At 36.1% G+C, this 18,190-nt stretch overlaps 1 protein-coding gene across 1 annotated transcript; it reads right to left on the bottom strand.

Moving 5' to 3' along the window:
- Positions 1–507: 507 nt before the first annotated feature.
- On the bottom strand, positions 508–17,719 carry LOC145616461 (phosphatidate phosphatase PAH1-like). The gene is made up of 11 exons (XM_081671186.1): positions 17,342–17,719; positions 15,119–17,064; positions 13,553–14,160; positions 13,389–13,462; positions 10,305–10,389; positions 10,118–10,204; positions 9,400–9,472; positions 1,408–1,451; positions 1,180–1,308; positions 985–1,083; positions 508–894 (listed from the first exon to the last, which is right to left on the bottom strand). The coding sequence occupies exons 2-11, from the start codon at positions 16,899–16,901 to the stop codon at positions 838–840; spliced, it is 3,039 nt and encodes a 1,012-aa protein (XP_081527312.1). The 5' UTR covers positions 16,902–17,064; positions 17,342–17,719; the 3' UTR covers positions 508–837.
- Between the last annotated feature and the right edge of the window lie 471 nt (positions 17,720–18,190).

The following is an 18,190-nucleotide window of genomic DNA, read 5'->3' as shown; positions in this document are numbered from 1 at the left end:
ATTTTCTTTATTGTTTGGCAATTTTTCATATTCAAATGAGAAGCTAGAATATGGAGGTCATAGCAGTTTGCCATGAAACACCTTAAGGACCTATTTTACCAAATAAATGCAATGTTTAAGTCCAGAAAAACATGTTTATCCCATCCTAATAGTAATGGTCATGCATTTGATTTGGGCAATGAGGCAACCAAGAAAACAAGTGCAAACACATTACTCTTCCAATATAATTTAACTATCACATTGCTAATTTTATATTTCTAAAACTTGTAGCTATCTTTGGTAGTAGATCCCTTCATTGCATACACTGATTTATTGGAAACTAAAACCCGAAAAAATCCCTCCATCTCGAAATGCCCCTTTCAAACAGCCTAATCCCGAAAATTTAATCATCAGTATTCTGGGAACTGGAGAGCTGGGTAATGAAATCATCAGTTCTCTGTTGCATTTAAAAAACAATTGGCAAAAAAATAAAGTCAATAGCAATAAAAGGCTATACCACAAGTTAAATTGCCTCAATGTTAAAGATTAACTTCCTTATTAACTTCTTAGAATCGCATCTATCATCTGAAAAATTACAGTAAGATCATTACAACATACAGATTTACAGTTAATAGCCGTGATAAGAATGAGCTTCGGATGCTTTTGCTTTAATGCCTGTAAAATTCTCAGTACAACAAAGAATGCAACTACTGCTCCATTTGGTAATCATTTCAATGCTAAATATTCTAATAGCCCTATAACTTCGATCAATCACCGGTTGGAAAAATGATTTATAGTCCAGCCTCAAGAGCTCAACCAGTAGTACCCTGAAGACATCCACTTCCATATACAATGATTTCAAATGCTAATATCTGGCATCGGCATCTTCCAATAGTTCCATGAATTATAATCTTCCTGTACAGATATACCAGATAAATTGTAAGAAATAAATTCTTCTACCAGAAAATCAGTTTGACACTTTGACAGGTAAATATCTATAATTACCTGCTCGACCATTGATGTTGGTGGGAACATATCATGTACCAGAGTATGCAACGACGTATATGACTTCACATCAATCCGATGGTTAATTGCCACCTCACCCTATCAAATTCAGTTGATATTAGCCTAAGAAGGATCATTGCTCCTGACAATTTTGATTTACAAGCATATACGTAAGCTCATTAAAGAAGATACTACCTTTGGGTTGATAATAAAGATTTTGCCCTTTGGAATGCCAAGCTTTCTATACGTAAGCTCATCTGTGTCTCGGTTCCCAAATCCCGCATAGAATGGATTGTAATCAGGTGGAAACAAAGCCTTGATATCCTGGAGGTCAAAAATTACGAGAATACATCACCATAATAAGTGACTTCCTAACATTAAACCATAGGGGTTTTCCATCAATGAAGATTAGTAAGATTTTACCTCCAAACAAGCAATCTTGAATTCATGAGGAGCTCTTCGGATCACTGCAACAACCAAGTAAAGATATGTTAAATTATAAAGAACAATCCATATTCCCTTTTCTAAATAACATGATGTACAGATCTAACAAAGAGGTTATATAGCTGTACAAGAATACACAAGAGTCTGTATGTGCGTAAAAGGAAAAACAGTCAGGATTGAAATAAAATCTCCATTTGAGTAGGATACTTGGTATCACTTATCTTAACAAGAACAGAGGAATTCCTATTCAATTCTGGCCAGCCAGAAGATGCGAAGCTTAGATTACCAGATCGTAGGATGAACCTTGAGTCGAATTGGGCCCCGGCCTCGGTGATCATTACTGATGGACTAAACAGGCTCATTAATGAGGTTGTGAACCAACACCATATCAGTAATGTAACCAGAGTACACAGGTGATGACCCTAGAAGGCTGCAGTCCTTTGTTAAAGATCCTAGAATTTCTATACTAGACAGGTGATTAGTGGTATGTAGTGAAAAAAAGGGCATATTAGCTGAATTATTGAATGTGCCAACCACCAACAACAATTTTTAGGGCTATAGCTCTGTCAGGTAGAGCACCTCGTTTACAGATGAACCAAAGATTTTCAGGAGAGTTCATCGTGCAATAAAAAGAGTTAATATATTTTGATAATTCAATGTCTTACTCAGAATTTTCTGAAAACCAAAAAAGAGAGCAAAAGCCTAACATTTAGTACTTGTTAGGTTTTCTTCAAGTGTCCATTTAGTAACCAAATAGAACTCTAATCTCCAGACTTAAATGGACTTAAGAGTCCTTTCAACTTCGTAAGTCTGTTTTGCAACAACGTTTTAGTCTTTGACAAGCCCACAAAAAAGCTCAGAATCTGGTGTTTATTTGTTATTAACGGAAATAAACTTTGCAAACTTGAATAAGATACTAGAGGGTAAGAAAACTGTAACTATTAGGCAACTAATTAGTCACTACAGAATTGCTCTATTGTAAGCTTAATATCAAAGTCACGGGCAACTGATTAGTGACTACAGAATTGCTCTATATTGAAGTCACGGGCAACTAATTAGTGACTACAGAATTGCTCTATTGTAAGCTTAATATCGAAGCCACGGGTCAGCCACGGAAACGAGAGAGAGAGAGAGAGAGAGAGAGAGAGAGAGAGAGAGAGACCACAATACAAACTTACACACCATAATCTCCAACAATAAAGGGACCAATTGCTTCACAAAAACCAAGAATGAAAACAAAAATAAAACAAATGGCTCAAAACCTAAAGATATGGCTTGAAAAGAAGGTATAAGGCTCAAATGGTTATTAAGAAGACAAATGTAAACCCAAAAATCAAAAAGATAAAATCTATCCTAGAAAAAGAAAAATTACGACCCCGAAAAGATTCCTTTATCCTTCCCAAATGGTTCGGTCTCGACCTAGGGAGATAAAAGACAAGTTATAGATAAAATAAGCGATAGTCAAGGATCCATGCCGCTAATGCAAAATATATGTAGAAGGCTAGAAAAGTGAAACCTCACATGGATATAGCAAAAACTCACTATTAGCTTCAAATTCACTATAGGAAGCAACTTCCATCTTACCACAAGCAAGTAGACTCGGGATTCAAGGTCCTACAAGTTGTTAACACACTACCTTAACATGCTTTCCTAGAGTGAACTGAGCATACTCTCAAACCGTGCACACCATCACCATTTAGGAAGAAAAGCATTCAATTATACAAGTCCAAATGCTATTATGTCCAAAGCAAGAACAAAACAAAACACATTGCAAATTTGCCTTGAAAGAAACAAAAATCCTTTTGGAGTTTTCAAAATATAAGAACATGAAAAAGCATACACAAATGTGCATGGCATATATGAATCAACATCCCACCAAACATGATAGAATACCCTCCCCCAAGCTTGAAAAGACAATACACTCAAATCATAAATCAAATAATCCATGGGAGGGGAAAACAAGGAGATCAATCCAACAAACCAACACATGTAACCTACATGAAACAAGCCCACATGTATATTTGGATGTGAAAACCCTACAAGGTAAAGCTAACGGCAAGAAATACTGGGTTCACTAATAAGTGGAACATTAAACCAACATGAGAGAACAGATTGATATTTAAAACAATTTCACTACGAGGTCCAAAATGAGAGACGCAAAAGGACATAAACAGGCACTGATGCATTATAAAGCCCAAAGGATCCCGTCTATATTATTTCCTAAGTATCCTTACACCTCTTCTACAGAATACATCTTCCAATATAAACTCACATTATAGCTTAAGAAAGCTAATTCTCAAGCATGTCCAACTCAAATCTACACATTTGTGCAGAACATGCTAAATCACATAGAGATTGAAACTTATATGATACTAACACGAGAACCAATGCCATTTTTCACTATATAACGTATTTGAAATCTATTAAAAAAAAAAAAAAGAAACTAACAGAAACCATGCTTCATTAAACCATATAGCAGATATTGTAGTCTTTCAACCTATTAAGAGTGGGCCTTACCAGCTTAATGTTCATCAAATATCACGTCACAAATCAAATTCTTAGCTGAGGTCAAAAACCACTCGGCCATCATAATATATAATCTTGCTCCATCAATAACACAGTTATTTGTTGACTCTAAAAAATCTCTGACTCGGGTCTCAGTTTCATAGAAAGCACTCTAGATCCCATATCTTGAACAATTCAACTCTACTCATTTAAATCAGCTTGCATTAAGTCAAACTTACATAAGTAATTGAATTCCTCAAAACACAAACACGAAATCACAAGATTCTCTGACTTCTAGGATTTCAACTCCCATGTACATAACCAATATCATAATTGTACCAGCTTCAATCCCATATATGTTTACCCATTCCAATGAAGATCCCTTTCCTTCATGATTAGTGAAAGTATTGGGCAGCCACAAAAGGGAAACCATACTTCAAGATTTAAGACGTATAAATGCATATGTACCAAACAGAAAGTTTACCCTAGTCAATCTTTCTTCCTAAAAAATACATCCATAAATCCCATTCATTTAGCAGTAATAGTGAACTAATAACCAAGGATTTGAAGAGGTTTTCATATCCATATTTTATTGGCTAGACACATTGCATTTAGAGCTTAAGGAAGAACAAGCATTGCATGGCCGAAAACTTTGTCTAGTAAGGTACTGCATCATAGTAGGTGTAACAGATTATATATGAGCAGAAGAAAGCAAAAAGTAGCCCTTCAAATGGGACATACGAGATCTAGTAAAAGCCCCTAATAGAAGGCAATCAGTATTCTGCCGAGAGACTTCAGTAGCTGAGCATCATTCGTAAGAATAAAATTAAATTGATGAACTTCTGACAAACTATCATAGAAAAGAACTTTAGCTAAATTAGTGCCTATAGAAAGAGAGTGATGACTATTTCTGATATGAATGGGAATCGTTGTCATTCTAAAGATGATATTGTTAAAGCTTTTGTGGAGTATTATCAATGGTTATTGGGGACTGAGAATGTTTGTTCAGTTAAAGTGGATCCTAGTATTATTGCTGTGGAAAGACTTTGTCTCAGGAGCATGAGTGCTCCTTTTTCTAAAGAAAAGATAAGGAAGGCTATGTTTGGGATTTCAGGGATCAAGGTCCCTATGGGTTTAAAAGTACTTTTTATAAGCTTTCTTGGAGTGTGGTGGGGGAGGATATTTGTGAAGCTGTCCAGGAATTTTCTGGGAAGTTAATGAAGGAAATAAACTGTACAAATTTGGTCTTGCTTCCAAAATGTGATCAGCTAGTTTCTGTTACTGATTTTAGGCCAATAGCCTGCTGTAATGTCTTGTATAAGGTCATTACAAAGTTGTTATGTTCCAGGTTGAAAAAGGTGTTGCCTGATATTATTTCTTTAAATCAGTTAGGTTTTTTAGTTGGGAGAAGAATCTGCAAAAACATTTGCATTGTGCAAGATTTGAAAGGGAGATATAAAAGGAAAAACACTCCTCCTGGGTGTATGTTCAAAGTAGATATCAAGAAAGCTTATGACTCTGTGAGTTGGGGATGTGAGTTGGGGATTTCTGAAAGATATGTTGCAAGTCCTTAATTTCCCTAATCACTTTGTAAGATTAATCATGGAGTGTGTTACTTCTCCTACTTTTTCTCTAGTGATTAATGGTGAAGTCAAAGGTTTTTCCCCCTGAGATAGGGTGATCCCTTAGCACATCTTTTGTTTGTGATATATATGGAGTACTTATCAAGAATCTTTCAAGGAATTGGGGATGTAAAGGACTTCAATTTTCATCCTAGGTGTAGAGGGGCGAAGTTAAATCATCTGGTTTTTGCAAATTATCTTATAGTCATGAGTAAGGGGGTGGGAGATCTGCTTCTTTGATCATAAGAGGATTGGCCAATTTTGCTGCTGCCTCGGGTTTAGTTGCTAATGGCGGAAAATCTAATGTGTATTTTTGCAATGTACATCAGGAAGTGAAGCAACAAATCATTGATACTTCTGGATTTGAGGAAGGTTCCTTGCCTTTCAGATATTTGGGGGTTAAGATTAATGCAAAAAAGCTGGCTCAAAATGACTATCAGGTTCTTATTAGTAAGATAGTTGCTAAGATAAGAATTTGGGGAGAGAGGACTCTGTCTTATGCTGCAAGAGGGGTGTTAGTTAACTCTGTTCTGTTGTCTATGCATACATATTGGGGCTAATATCTTTCGGTTACCTAAGAAAGTTATTGAAGGGATCATGGCAGAGTGCAGAAATTTCTTGTGGGATGGGAAAGCTGTGTATAGTAGAGCCCCACCAATTGCTTGGGATATTGTGTGTAGACTTAGGGTGGCTTAGGAGTACATGATTGTGATATCTGGAACATAGCTGCTATTGGTAAATATGTATGGGACATTGCTAATAAGAATGACAGTTTGTGGCTTAAATGGGTGAACCATCATTATGTCAAGGGTAGGAGCTGGAAAAGGCTTAGTTGCCCTGCTTAGGCTAGTTGGCAATGGAGGCAAGTCAAGGAGAAAATAAAGGATGGATTCTCTAGTAATACATGGAAACACAATGTTGCTGGTTACACTGTTTCCAGTGCTTACAGATGGCTGCAGACTTCTTATCCTGAGGTGAATTGGTGTAACTGGGTTTGGAACAGATTTAACATTCCCAAACATCATTTTATTCTCTTGATGGCTATGTGGGGAAGGCTCAGAACAAGAAAAGCTGATGCAGTTTGGTTGTGTTGAAGTTCATCTGTGACCTTTGTGTGACAGTGCTGCTAAAACTATGGAGCATTTGTTTTTTGAATGTGATTATAGCATGAAGCTGCTGAATATTCTGCAAGTCAGGTTGCAGAATAGTATGCAGATAATGAATCTTGAAGATTGTAATAAGTGGTGTAAGAGTGCCTAGAACAGATTTCAGAAAAGTGTAATGCAAAGTCTTTGTGCAGCCTGGTTTATAGTTTCCGGCAGCAAAGGAATGATGTTATCTGGAATGCTAAGATGTAGAGGCCTGAATGTGTTGTGAATAGTATCTGTAAAGATGTCTACTATAGAATTAGTAGTATAATTTCTTGTAAAGTTAGAGCTAGTGATATAGCTTGGATGAGGTGTAGATTGGTTAGGGGCTTAGATGCCTCCGTGTAATTGTTTTTTTATTTTGTGATTAATAAAATTTTTACCTTTCTCCAAAAAAAAAAAAAAAAAAAAAATTTAGCTACACAATTTCTACCAATGTATCAAACCCATAGAAATATACACAGCACTTAGAATTGAATCAACAAAAATTTGCAGAAGCCCCAAGGCCCCCAACCTTGGCAAGAAAACATACATTTTCCCTAAATAATGCTTTGCTACCTCTTGATGACATTTTGTAAGAACATTCTTTCTCCACACACATATAAAATCTCAATGAACAATCGTCCCTATGCCTTTACGAGTATTCATCAACAAGAGAGGATCAACTGTGAGAAGCTAAAGCATAAAACCTCATCAACCCACAAAAAACCCCATTTTCCTTTATTAATGAAAATTTTCCTCCATTTCCATAACAGCCAGATTATAGGAATTAACAATTAGTATGTCATCAAATAAATAACAGAGGTAAATAGCGTCTCACGCCTAAGGCCTCACTTTCCCTTCCCTTTGTCAAGTTATCACAAAGGCCATTTGAATTCAAATAAACACACAGAATGCATAGTTGTTCACAGATCCAATTGGAAATTTTTTTAGCGTTAATCAATGGGACCAACAAAAACCTAAGCTCATTTATACTCTAAGTCTAGCTCTTCATTCCACTTCAAGCTGTACTGTTGGATACTTGACATTGAAACATTGATATAGCACATAGACACTTCATTTTGGCCAATATCATGCAAAAATTTCATTAAATGACCGGGTTTAACATTTCTAGCCGAGTTAGAGTTACATAGAATCCCATAGTAACTTAATAATTAAGCTTCCAAATGGTTGAACATCTCCCCTGTGCTTCTGAAAAAGCCCTCGGTATAAGGAATCTAAAGATATAATAACAAGATTTTAGGGATTGGACATCCTCAATGAAATTTGGGAGAATCTCAAATGAAGGTTCTTATAGCATAGGAACCAGTAATTGAAAACGTCATCACTAAACACTGGATTTTGGTATCTGCCAAAACCTAGACACTAAGAACAGGCTAAATCAATCAGGTATTACCAGTTTACCAAGGTCCTTAATAATATACTATCCTACATTACTTGGAATAGGACATGGGAAAGGCACAGTTCAATAGTTTGTTCTGGGCCAAAATCTTGGAAATTTTTCACAAAATAATCTAGTTGGACACTTGGGTATGTGCCCATGTCCAACATAGATATTAACCAAATCATCATTGGTTATCAATTCTACAATGAGATATGAGCAGGTAAATTCTATAGGGTCTATGCGGAATTTATAAACTAGTGAATGAATAAGAGTGGCTGCCCATGTTACTTGGCTTTTTATTTCACTCACACTTGGATAGGACACTTCAATACTACATGTTTGGCCAAAACCATGGAAAATCATCACAAAAAAAACGAGTTAGATACTTGGACAAGTACCCATTTCCCAGCATGAGTATCTGATCCCTTGTGACATAGGTTATTGCAGACTACAGTAGCTACCAAATTTTTTTTTAATAAAAATGTGAAGACTGAAGTATAGCATAATGCTTCTGCTGAATTGCTGTAGTGTGAATTGATTTACAGTATTTGAATACAATGTAACCTAATGTGACAAGAAGATAGTCAATGAGGGTATATGGAACAGCTTCCAGAATGATAACTGAGTGCGTTTAATTAAGCTGGTACCTCTAAGTTCCCTAACTGTAAGACTTGCTTGGAGACCTAATGCTATGCTATGAGTTCCTGTCTGAGTTTTGGTTTCATTCTTATTTCATAAGTTGGATGACTTGGATCTGGGTCATCTACTTGTTACAGTGGACAATAAATCATAATTCAGAACCTAAGCCATTTGTCCTTTTAATGTTCAATTGGAAACCAGGAAAAGTAATTTCCCCAAAAGACTGTCTTAAAACTCACATGCTTACAATACCAAAGACTAATTTGATTTCATTGTATAACATGTATCATATATTCCTTCTGTCTCCCTTCTTTTTTCCCTATTCTAATTTGGCTACTTTATTTTTAATAATTGGAAGGGTAGAGTCAATGAGAAACAAATGGTGGGACCACATGTAGTGAATGTAATAGTAAAGTTGTGTTTCCTCTTGGTCATGTTTAGTATGGGGCAATATTTTGTGGACATCCAACAAATGAAGATGGTGCAAACAAAAGCGACTGAGGAAAGACTTTTAGATTCTCAAAACTAGAATCAGAAAACAGGCAAAGATACTGCGCAGGCCATAAAGTAGTCCAAAATTATCCATGTATAGCAATTCTCACTAAGCTATTCAAAATCTAGTAAAACGAGAGAAGCGGAAGCTATTTAGTATGACAATTGCAGAATTTCTTACCTTCACGAAACAATGATGGAAATAATCCATTAGGTGAAATAACAACAGGTCCATTTGGCAGCGTCTTTCCATCCTGTAAGTAAAAAGAGCTTTGAAGTAAGATTGCAAAGGCCTATATGCAAATTCCTTACAACTAATATTTACAAGAGAATAGAAGTGAGGACTGATAAAGCCACATTGAGGTAACTTAGTTAAAATATATGTATACTCCGTGTTTTTTTAAGTGTTACACTTACCAAATCCGGCCGTATTTTAATAAGTATTACACTTCCTATTTTAATAAAAAGCTACATTAAAATATTATATATCTCTCCTTTCATGGTCCCCACCCAAACCCACTACTACTTTTTTTATTATATCTTTCCTCTCACATTTATTACTTTTCAATAAACTATTAGCCCCACTATCTTTCTTTTACAATTTTTAAATACTCCAACTACCTACCCCGCTTACCTCTTATTTTATTTAAGTCAATTACATTGCCTAAAACTATGTGCCGGTCAAACTGTAACACTTGAAAAAACACGGAGTATAAAGAATGAAAATCAAGAGAGAAGACTCATGGTGATAGAGATGAGCCTTCCAATGCATCACTACTTAAAAATATTATGAATAAGATAAAAGGATTTTTTTTTTTTTTTTTTTTTGGGGGGGGGGGGGGGGGGGGGGGGAGAGGAACAAATAGGAACATTACAAAATTCAAAAGGGAAAAAAGTACCTGCTTTAGGTTGAACAAAAAACTTTTAGTTAAATATGCCTGGACTATTGCACGTGCACTTAGAAAGAGTAGCTGATATCCATTCTCCTGTTACGCATGGAAAGTCATTCCACATATATTCCATAAAGAGAGACAAAGTGGAAAGGAAAAAAAGAAACAACAACAACATTAAGTTAACAAATATTACCTTGATGGCAGAAAACAAACGAGCTACACCTGACTGCGACCAGTCCTTTCCAACCAGAGGCATAAACTGACCAAGAACATCAGATCTGAAATAGGGATCAGGTATCAGGATCTCTTACTATTAAATTGATCCACTGGATAAGTTGGAACTAAAAAATTATATATAAAAAAAAAAAAAATTGCTTATAGATTGGCTAATCCAAAACTTCCGAAAACTGAATAAAATTCCAACTTGGAGAAAATTCTACATCTGTGGCTGATTTAATCATGTCATCCTCCACCAAAAAGTATTATAAGACAAAAAATAGTCACATATCATAGTGAGATGCTCCACACCAGATTTTGAAACTACAAGACAAAATATCATGGTAACACCAAAATGATGAGTTAGGTAAAGACTACATGTAATATTAGAGAATATTGTCCCCGATCCCCCTCCTCTAAAAGCCCAGGTGAATTAGCCAAAGTCTGTTACGAATATTGAACGGCAAGTGACAACAAATAAACTAATGTGGAGCTGGAGCATTCTCACACCCTCTTTAGCCAAAGTAAATTTGAAGTGTGCCTGCAGAAGTTGACTTTTTAGTTTTGCTTGTATGACTTGTATCTATGACACATCTGAAGTTATCTCAGACTTAATCCCTGGCTACTAGGGATTCACAAAGGAAAAACTGAGTGTAACCAAAAAATCTAATTTCAATTCTAAAGAAGTAAATTTTCCCCACTGGCTGTCAAGATGAGGTGTCTCACAACATACATGGTGAGATTATTATAACACAAATGTATATGATCAATTGTTTAAGATGTTTAGTTATTATTATCCAGTCGCATACTTTGTGATATGGTTCACACATCTTTGTTTAGAGAGGAGAAAAATATCAAGTTGGTAACTATTAAGAAAAACTTAGATTCAACCATCTTCTGACTTCAATGTTGTGGTAGTTCTCTCCTCTTACCCAGTTTTCAAAAAAGAATAAGAATGGATCACCAAAAACCACAACATGACGGATTCTTTTTTAGTCCATCCCAAAATGTTCAAAGGGCCCAGCTTCTTCACTTGAAAGATCAAGAAACATATCAAATGGTTCCGTAGGTTAAAGTAAGGACGTGTATAAAAGGTGTTATGTGGTCTAGTTCTACAATCTAATTACCATAGAAAATAAATTCTATGACTCAGCATGCATAATTGAACAGTAAATATTTCCTCACCGGAGATGAACTGCCAAAAGACTAAAATTGTCATTCTACATCCATACATACTAAGGCTATGTTCAGAATATTATAGCAAAGATTTCAAATATGATTTGATACAAAGTCAGATCGTTTAATTTGTGTTTAGTTATAGCTAAACATCTTTAATTCCGTAATTACAAAATTATGAAAATATCATGTTTGGAAAGTACTAATTAATAGTCTTGGAGTCCCATAAGAAGCATCTCACATTTGACAAAAAACGATTCACTTTAGTATTTTAGTTCAAATGATAGCATATGCAGTAGATTTTAGTAATATATAACACACTATTTTGAACGTATTACATTGCATCATGACCTTAAAGAAGAATATATGTACAGAGGTAGCTTTTGCAGAACAAATAACTGATAATCTGATATAAAGTGTCTATCTAATAGGACGGTATTGATTTGATTCCAATATACCATGGTTTGCATATTAAGTATTTGTATATCATGACCACAGTCAACAGTGCAAAAACTATCACTATTTGCAAGTTTGCACCATCCCTATGTCATGGAAGAGGCACCTCACCATACCATAATTGCCTCGCACTTCATGACCATAGCAGTATGAATCAGAAATAAAAGAAAAAAAAAAAAAAAGAAAATATGCTCTTCTTCATCATTGAGTAGTTAAGAAATCTGCAAATTATTGTTTGACTTTGTAACTTATTGAACAATTTTTTATTTTTACTTAGTGAAGAAAACTCTACAACGATTATAAAGACTAAAAAGAGAGTGATGGTGGTCATTTGAAAACGGCGGCTTTCATGTATTAGCAACACTGCAACACATGAATGATTGGGGGGGGGGGGGGGGGGGGAGGAAGGTGACAGTCAAATGGGTGGGTTTGTGCGGAGGAAGGGGTTGAGCAAGGGTGGGAACCTGGGTTCATGATTACCTGATATGAGATGGGACAGGGAAAGAGGAGAGAGAGAGAGAGAGAGAGAGAGACAACGATTGGAATTATTCCTACATTTTATTCCTAGATATATTGTTCTTACCCCACCCTATAAAAGAAAGGAAGGCAGAAACGGCAAGGGATTAGACATACGACCCATGTTAGACACCTGTTTTGTTTGGAAACCTCCCTGGATGGGCTTCTTCATTCATATCTCATTGAGGAAACTAAATATAAAGAACCAGCAAGCCCGCAATGGATTCCAATTTCTACATTGAGTGGACATTGTGACAAACCCACAAGACCACAATGGTTTTATGGGCCAATGTGTACTTTTGATGAGAGACCTTGATAAGATTCACTAACCAACCATGACTGACTCAAGGGAGAAGTTACATGCGGAACTATAAAATAAATGGGAACTACTTAACCAAACAGCGCGACTTTGGAAGCTTCCATCAGATGTAAAGTTCCCATCAGATCAAACCACACAAAGTCATATTCACTCCCGGTCCTACTTCATGCTATGTAAAGTGGGTGACAGTGCATGGAACCCATTCTTCATACATAGCAGGCATAAACCTTATTGTTCCTTTAACAGCAGATCTACAAACCTTATTATCAGTCAAGAAATATATGGCTAAGGCTGTAAAACGTTTTTGAAGACTATGGTACTACATGTACCCATGAGTATGCATACCCAATTACCCATGTATGTGACACAGATTTAATTATGTTAGTATGCTTTAACTATCACACAACAGATTCAACATCCCTCTGAATTGCGAGAGGTAACCCAGTTCACAGTTTTACATTCTGAATATTTTGGGGCATGAAATGTCTAAAATTGTCCAAATCTTAAATCCCAGATTTCCATTGGAAAAAATGAAGAACAAAATCTTAAACATACTGTGACTGAAAAAAAATTCATGACTAAGGTAAGTTTTACCTAGTAATTGTTCCATCCACATCAGATATAACAATCCGTGCATTCCACTTCCACAAATATATATGTGCCTCAACCTAATCAATAAGAAATAGCATAAAAAATATATGAAACTGAAGGTCTAACTAAATCTCAAAAACAACGAAAACAAATCAAGGATGGCAAACCTGTTGTAATCCTAGAACCCTGGTACTAAAACTGAAAGTAACGTCATTTTGACCTTCTTTCAGATTCAAAGATGATATCTGCTCATTAGTTGGGATGTTAGTCCTAAGAATTTTCTTGTGAACAGACTTTAAACTACTTTCTGATAATGGAGTTCCACTCTGCGATATTGGAGTTTGGTCAATGGATGGGCTCCTTGAAACAGACTCAGAATCAACAAAAACATCCTCCGAGGCAGTACTAGTAGAACGTTCAAGTGTCTTCACCCTTCTGAATGGATTTGGCCATAGCCTCCATCTGCGTCCAGAAGCACTTCCAGAATCATGAACACCTATGTCTGAAGTAACTTCTTGTTCAACTGGTATTTCATCTTTGAGCTCGATGGAAAAATTTGAACCAAAAGCAGCCAGTCCTAAGACAATAGCAGCAGCTTGATCCCATGGTAAGTATTTCCCTTTATATCTGATGACAAGGTTTTCATTCTTCATTACTGATGATGCTATATTCCTAAACTCTTCCTCAGATAAGCGATGAGCACTAAAAGCTTCATCAGCAGCACTTACTCCCATTCCTGGACGAAGGAGATGGCGGCAAAGAGAGATCTCTAAGGCTGTAAGCAACAAGGACATGCCAATCAGTCTTCTCAACTAATCTTGGTTCAATAAGCACATATATATGAACAAAAGTATGAAGTGTTTAACAATGTGCTGAGGAAATATTGGCTCTGTTCCAAAATGATTGTTAACATAATTAACAGATTCATAATATGAATCCGTAACACAGCCATATATTCCTCAGCACATCGTTGTCAAATGGGGGCTATTTTTCCATACTATGTACTTCCACGGTCTTCACAATATTGTTTAGCCTCTAAGGTTTCAAAATTGCAATACATAGAAAAGTAGCCCCCATTCAACAATGATGCCCTAAGATATATTTAGCGTTTATATTAGTTACAGATTCACAACATGAATTTCCACAATATTCCATATAATGAACACATTAGATTGATTAGGAGGTCCTCTCTCAGCGGTTAATTTGATTGTTGATACTATATATCTTTCTTGTAAATGGTTGTATATCAACTGGAACATTATCACTAAAGACTAAAGGAGCAGTGCTTAACATACTAGAACGCTGGAGCCAAAGGCTGCAACTGCAAGGGTCTGATGTCCAGAACGGCAACATAAGGAGCGAAAGACAACACATTAATTAAAACTAATCAAGTAGAGAGGCTCTGGAGATATTGTTGTAATGCTGTGCATTTCACAACAGCATTGACGTACTTTCATAGAATCACAGGTAACGCACAAACAAACATGAATAAGCCATAAGTCTAATTCTTATTTCTTGTCTTCATTTGAGATGTTAGTAATCAGGCATATCTTAAGCAAACAAGACTAAATCACGAAGCTGGCTGCAGGGCTGCACACATCCCAGTCTCTTCAAAATTAATTCTATAAGTATTCTATTGACATTGTACTTAAGAAAGTATGATAAAATCTAGTAATGGCAAACAAAAAAATTTTGTGCTATCAAAGAAAGAAGTGACCATAAAAGAGCCTTACTTGGGTTAATATCCGCTTCAATCTGCTCAGATGAACTCCTGGTATGTGATTTAGGATCTTCACTACCATTTGAAATGGTTTCAGAGACATTTCCTTCTTTACTACACATATCACTCTCTATTGATGAAATCATTCTCACTGGTTCATCCTTGCATACTTTTGCATTTTCAATAGGTGTGAAATCAGAACCATTAGCTTCTATACCAGTATGGACCCTATCATCCCTTTCACTATCTTCAGTTATGTATATAGCAGGAGATGAACCATCATCTGCCTCTCCCTCCACCAAAACTGGACGGTTATATTCAGTAACTGATCCACCATCACCTGATCTTACTGGTGTACATTGAGTATCAGCTTTATCTGATACTTGAATGTTCTGTGAAGAATTCTCTTCTGTAAAATCAGCTTCTACTCGGGCCCCCAAGGGAGAACCCTCACTTTCTGAGGTATCGTCAACTTCCACACTGGCAAAATCTAAACAGCTCTTGAACTTATCTTCATTCTTAGTTCTAGGAGATGTTTCTTCAATTTTACTGCGCATACAGAGCTCTCTCCCATGGTGTTCAATACTCTTGTCATCATCATCTTGGTGTGCACACTTCTTATCATCTTCCAAAGCTTCGGGTTGATGAGTGTACTCAACTCCTCCATTTTTGTGCAAATATTTTCCATCTCCACAAGCTTCAAGTTCATGCATGTCCCCACTTTCTTCACCTTGACAACCATTCTTCCCAAAATCATCTAAAGCAACCAAATTATTAATCCTTGTATGCGGAAGTTCTCCATTTTCTTTAGAAGATCCTGACTCGTGCATGCTGCCAGTGCCCTCATCATGACATTCTTCTGACTGTTGGATACCACTCTCAACCCTTCCTTGATCTTGGCATGCATGTTCCTCAATCATAACAATATGAGCATTACCCTCTTGTGAAAGAGCATTGTCATTTTTGGAGGAGGTAACAACAGAAGCTGGTATACAGGAGGGGCCCTCTAAATCATTAAGATATTCAGGATCCCACGGAGTCTCACTGCCAGTGAAATCCCTACCTTTACCTGGCCCAAGATGAAATTGGGGCGTATCCAATGGCACGCTTTCGGTGTCTTGCTCGGATGATAAGATAGGTGCTGTTAAAATATGACCATCTACACTCACCAAGACCATTTCCGAATCTGGGCCCTGTGCTTCCACAAAATTCTCCACAGCATCCATAGGGTCATACCGGCTAGATCCATACTCAGATGACAAGTCCACTGAATCATCAAATGACTGATCATCTTGAAAATCGTAGAACCTACACGCATCAGAATCATTCCTTTCCAACCGGTTGAAACTAGAATAATCATCCCTTAAAATCCCAGGGTCAGACAAAGTGCTTTGCAGCCTGAAATTTTCGACACTCTCATTATTCATTCGAAACTGGCTATTATCTACACTATAACTATGCCCTAGGATACTTTCCCTTTCATCCTTCGACAAACAATCCTTCTCACTGTTTTCTCCCGAATCAGCTTCTCTAACAAAATAAGCTTCACCTGAATTATCTAGATTCATATGGAAGCTAGCTTCATTGCCGTTCACATTTATTCGTACTACCTTCTCAGCACCTTTTAAAACACCTTGAAATTTACCAAACTGTACATACCAAGGTGTACTCCTAAAGCTTCCATCTTGCTGTTGAACAACAATGATATCAACCGCACCGCCAAAAGGGTGAAAGGGGGTTGCTACTGAATATACACCTTGGGTTATTAGGCTTCCAACCTTGCCTACCACATTCATGATTTATGGTTTCAATAATCCCCCGAAAGAATGAAAAACTAATGTGTAAAATCTTAACTCTCTGATTATTCTTGCCCAAAAGTTCAATCCAATTGAACTTCTCAAGCAGCCAAATTGATTCATAAATTATTCAATTAAACAAGAATCAAAGAAGCAATGTTCCCTGCAATATAAATTCAAGCTGAAAATCAATTACAACTCAATCAACATATCTATTCATTTAAAACAAATATGCAAAAACAAGAAAAACCCAATAAATTAAAGCTGAAAATCATCTAAAATCAATCCACAAACAGCAAAATTACAATAAATTGCACCAAACCCAGATCAAAAACACCATAAATTAACCCATTTCTCAATAAACAGAAATCAAAAATCAAAGAAAACATCAAATAATTAAGAATTCAAATAAAATAATGCAAAGGGTATTGGAAACTTACTTGAGAAAGGAGTGATGCAAAAATGATGAATTAATCAGTTTTTTTTTTCTGAATATTTGTAGAAGAAGAAAGAACGGAATATTATGGCAGGATAAAGATTATTCGATCATACGTTGTTCCATGAAAACAAGATTGACTTTAAATCTTATGTTTGAAGACTAGTATGTTCGGATGTTCCGTCCACGAAATTGAATCAAAATTTTTGTTTGCCTTCTTTAAAAAAAAATACAAAAAATTATTAATAACATCATTGGATATACCGCCACTTTTGTGGGATTTTGTTTTAGTAATTTTGAATTATTAAATTAAAGATTGTGGTTGGTGGGAGTTTCTTAGAAGTTAGACTCTATGGATAACTATTAAACTACCCACCTCATGGCAATTAATATGATTTTTTTAGGTGCAAAATTAATACAAATGCAAGTACAATGGGGTTGGGGTGTTCTTTAATTCTAAAAAAAATATAGTGGTTTAATAATTTGTCCAATTTTTTTTTTTTTTTTAAAGTAATCTCAATTTTCGATTATTTTGGTATAATTTCAAGTTTAGGGTACAATTTCATTTATCAAGCTAAACCGGTCATCAAGTCAAGGTTAATTCCTCCAATATTGGTTAATTAGTCTTACAGTAACTAGTTACTTGTACATGTGTCAACACGTGATTGGTTCAAAATAAAAAAAAATAAAAAACATCCCCACCACCGGTTTCCACCCGCTCCATAGCCCCAGCCCCTAAACCACCCTCACTCCGAAAACCATCCCTTTTCTCCCCCCACACTTGGAAACTTACCTCCCCTACCCAATCCCACACCCACTCACAAAACTCGCCCCTCCAACCCCACCCCCGAAA

The sequence above is a fragment of the Chenopodium album genome, chromosome 26, assembly GCF_948465745.1.
Source record: "Chenopodium album chromosome 26, dcCheAlbu1.1, whole genome shotgun sequence".
Classification (NCBI taxonomy): domain Eukaryota; kingdom Viridiplantae; phylum Streptophyta; class Magnoliopsida; order Caryophyllales; family Amaranthaceae; genus Chenopodium; species Chenopodium album.
Note: the sequence above shows the minus strand (reverse complement) of the source record. Positions and strands in the feature narration are given on the sequence as shown.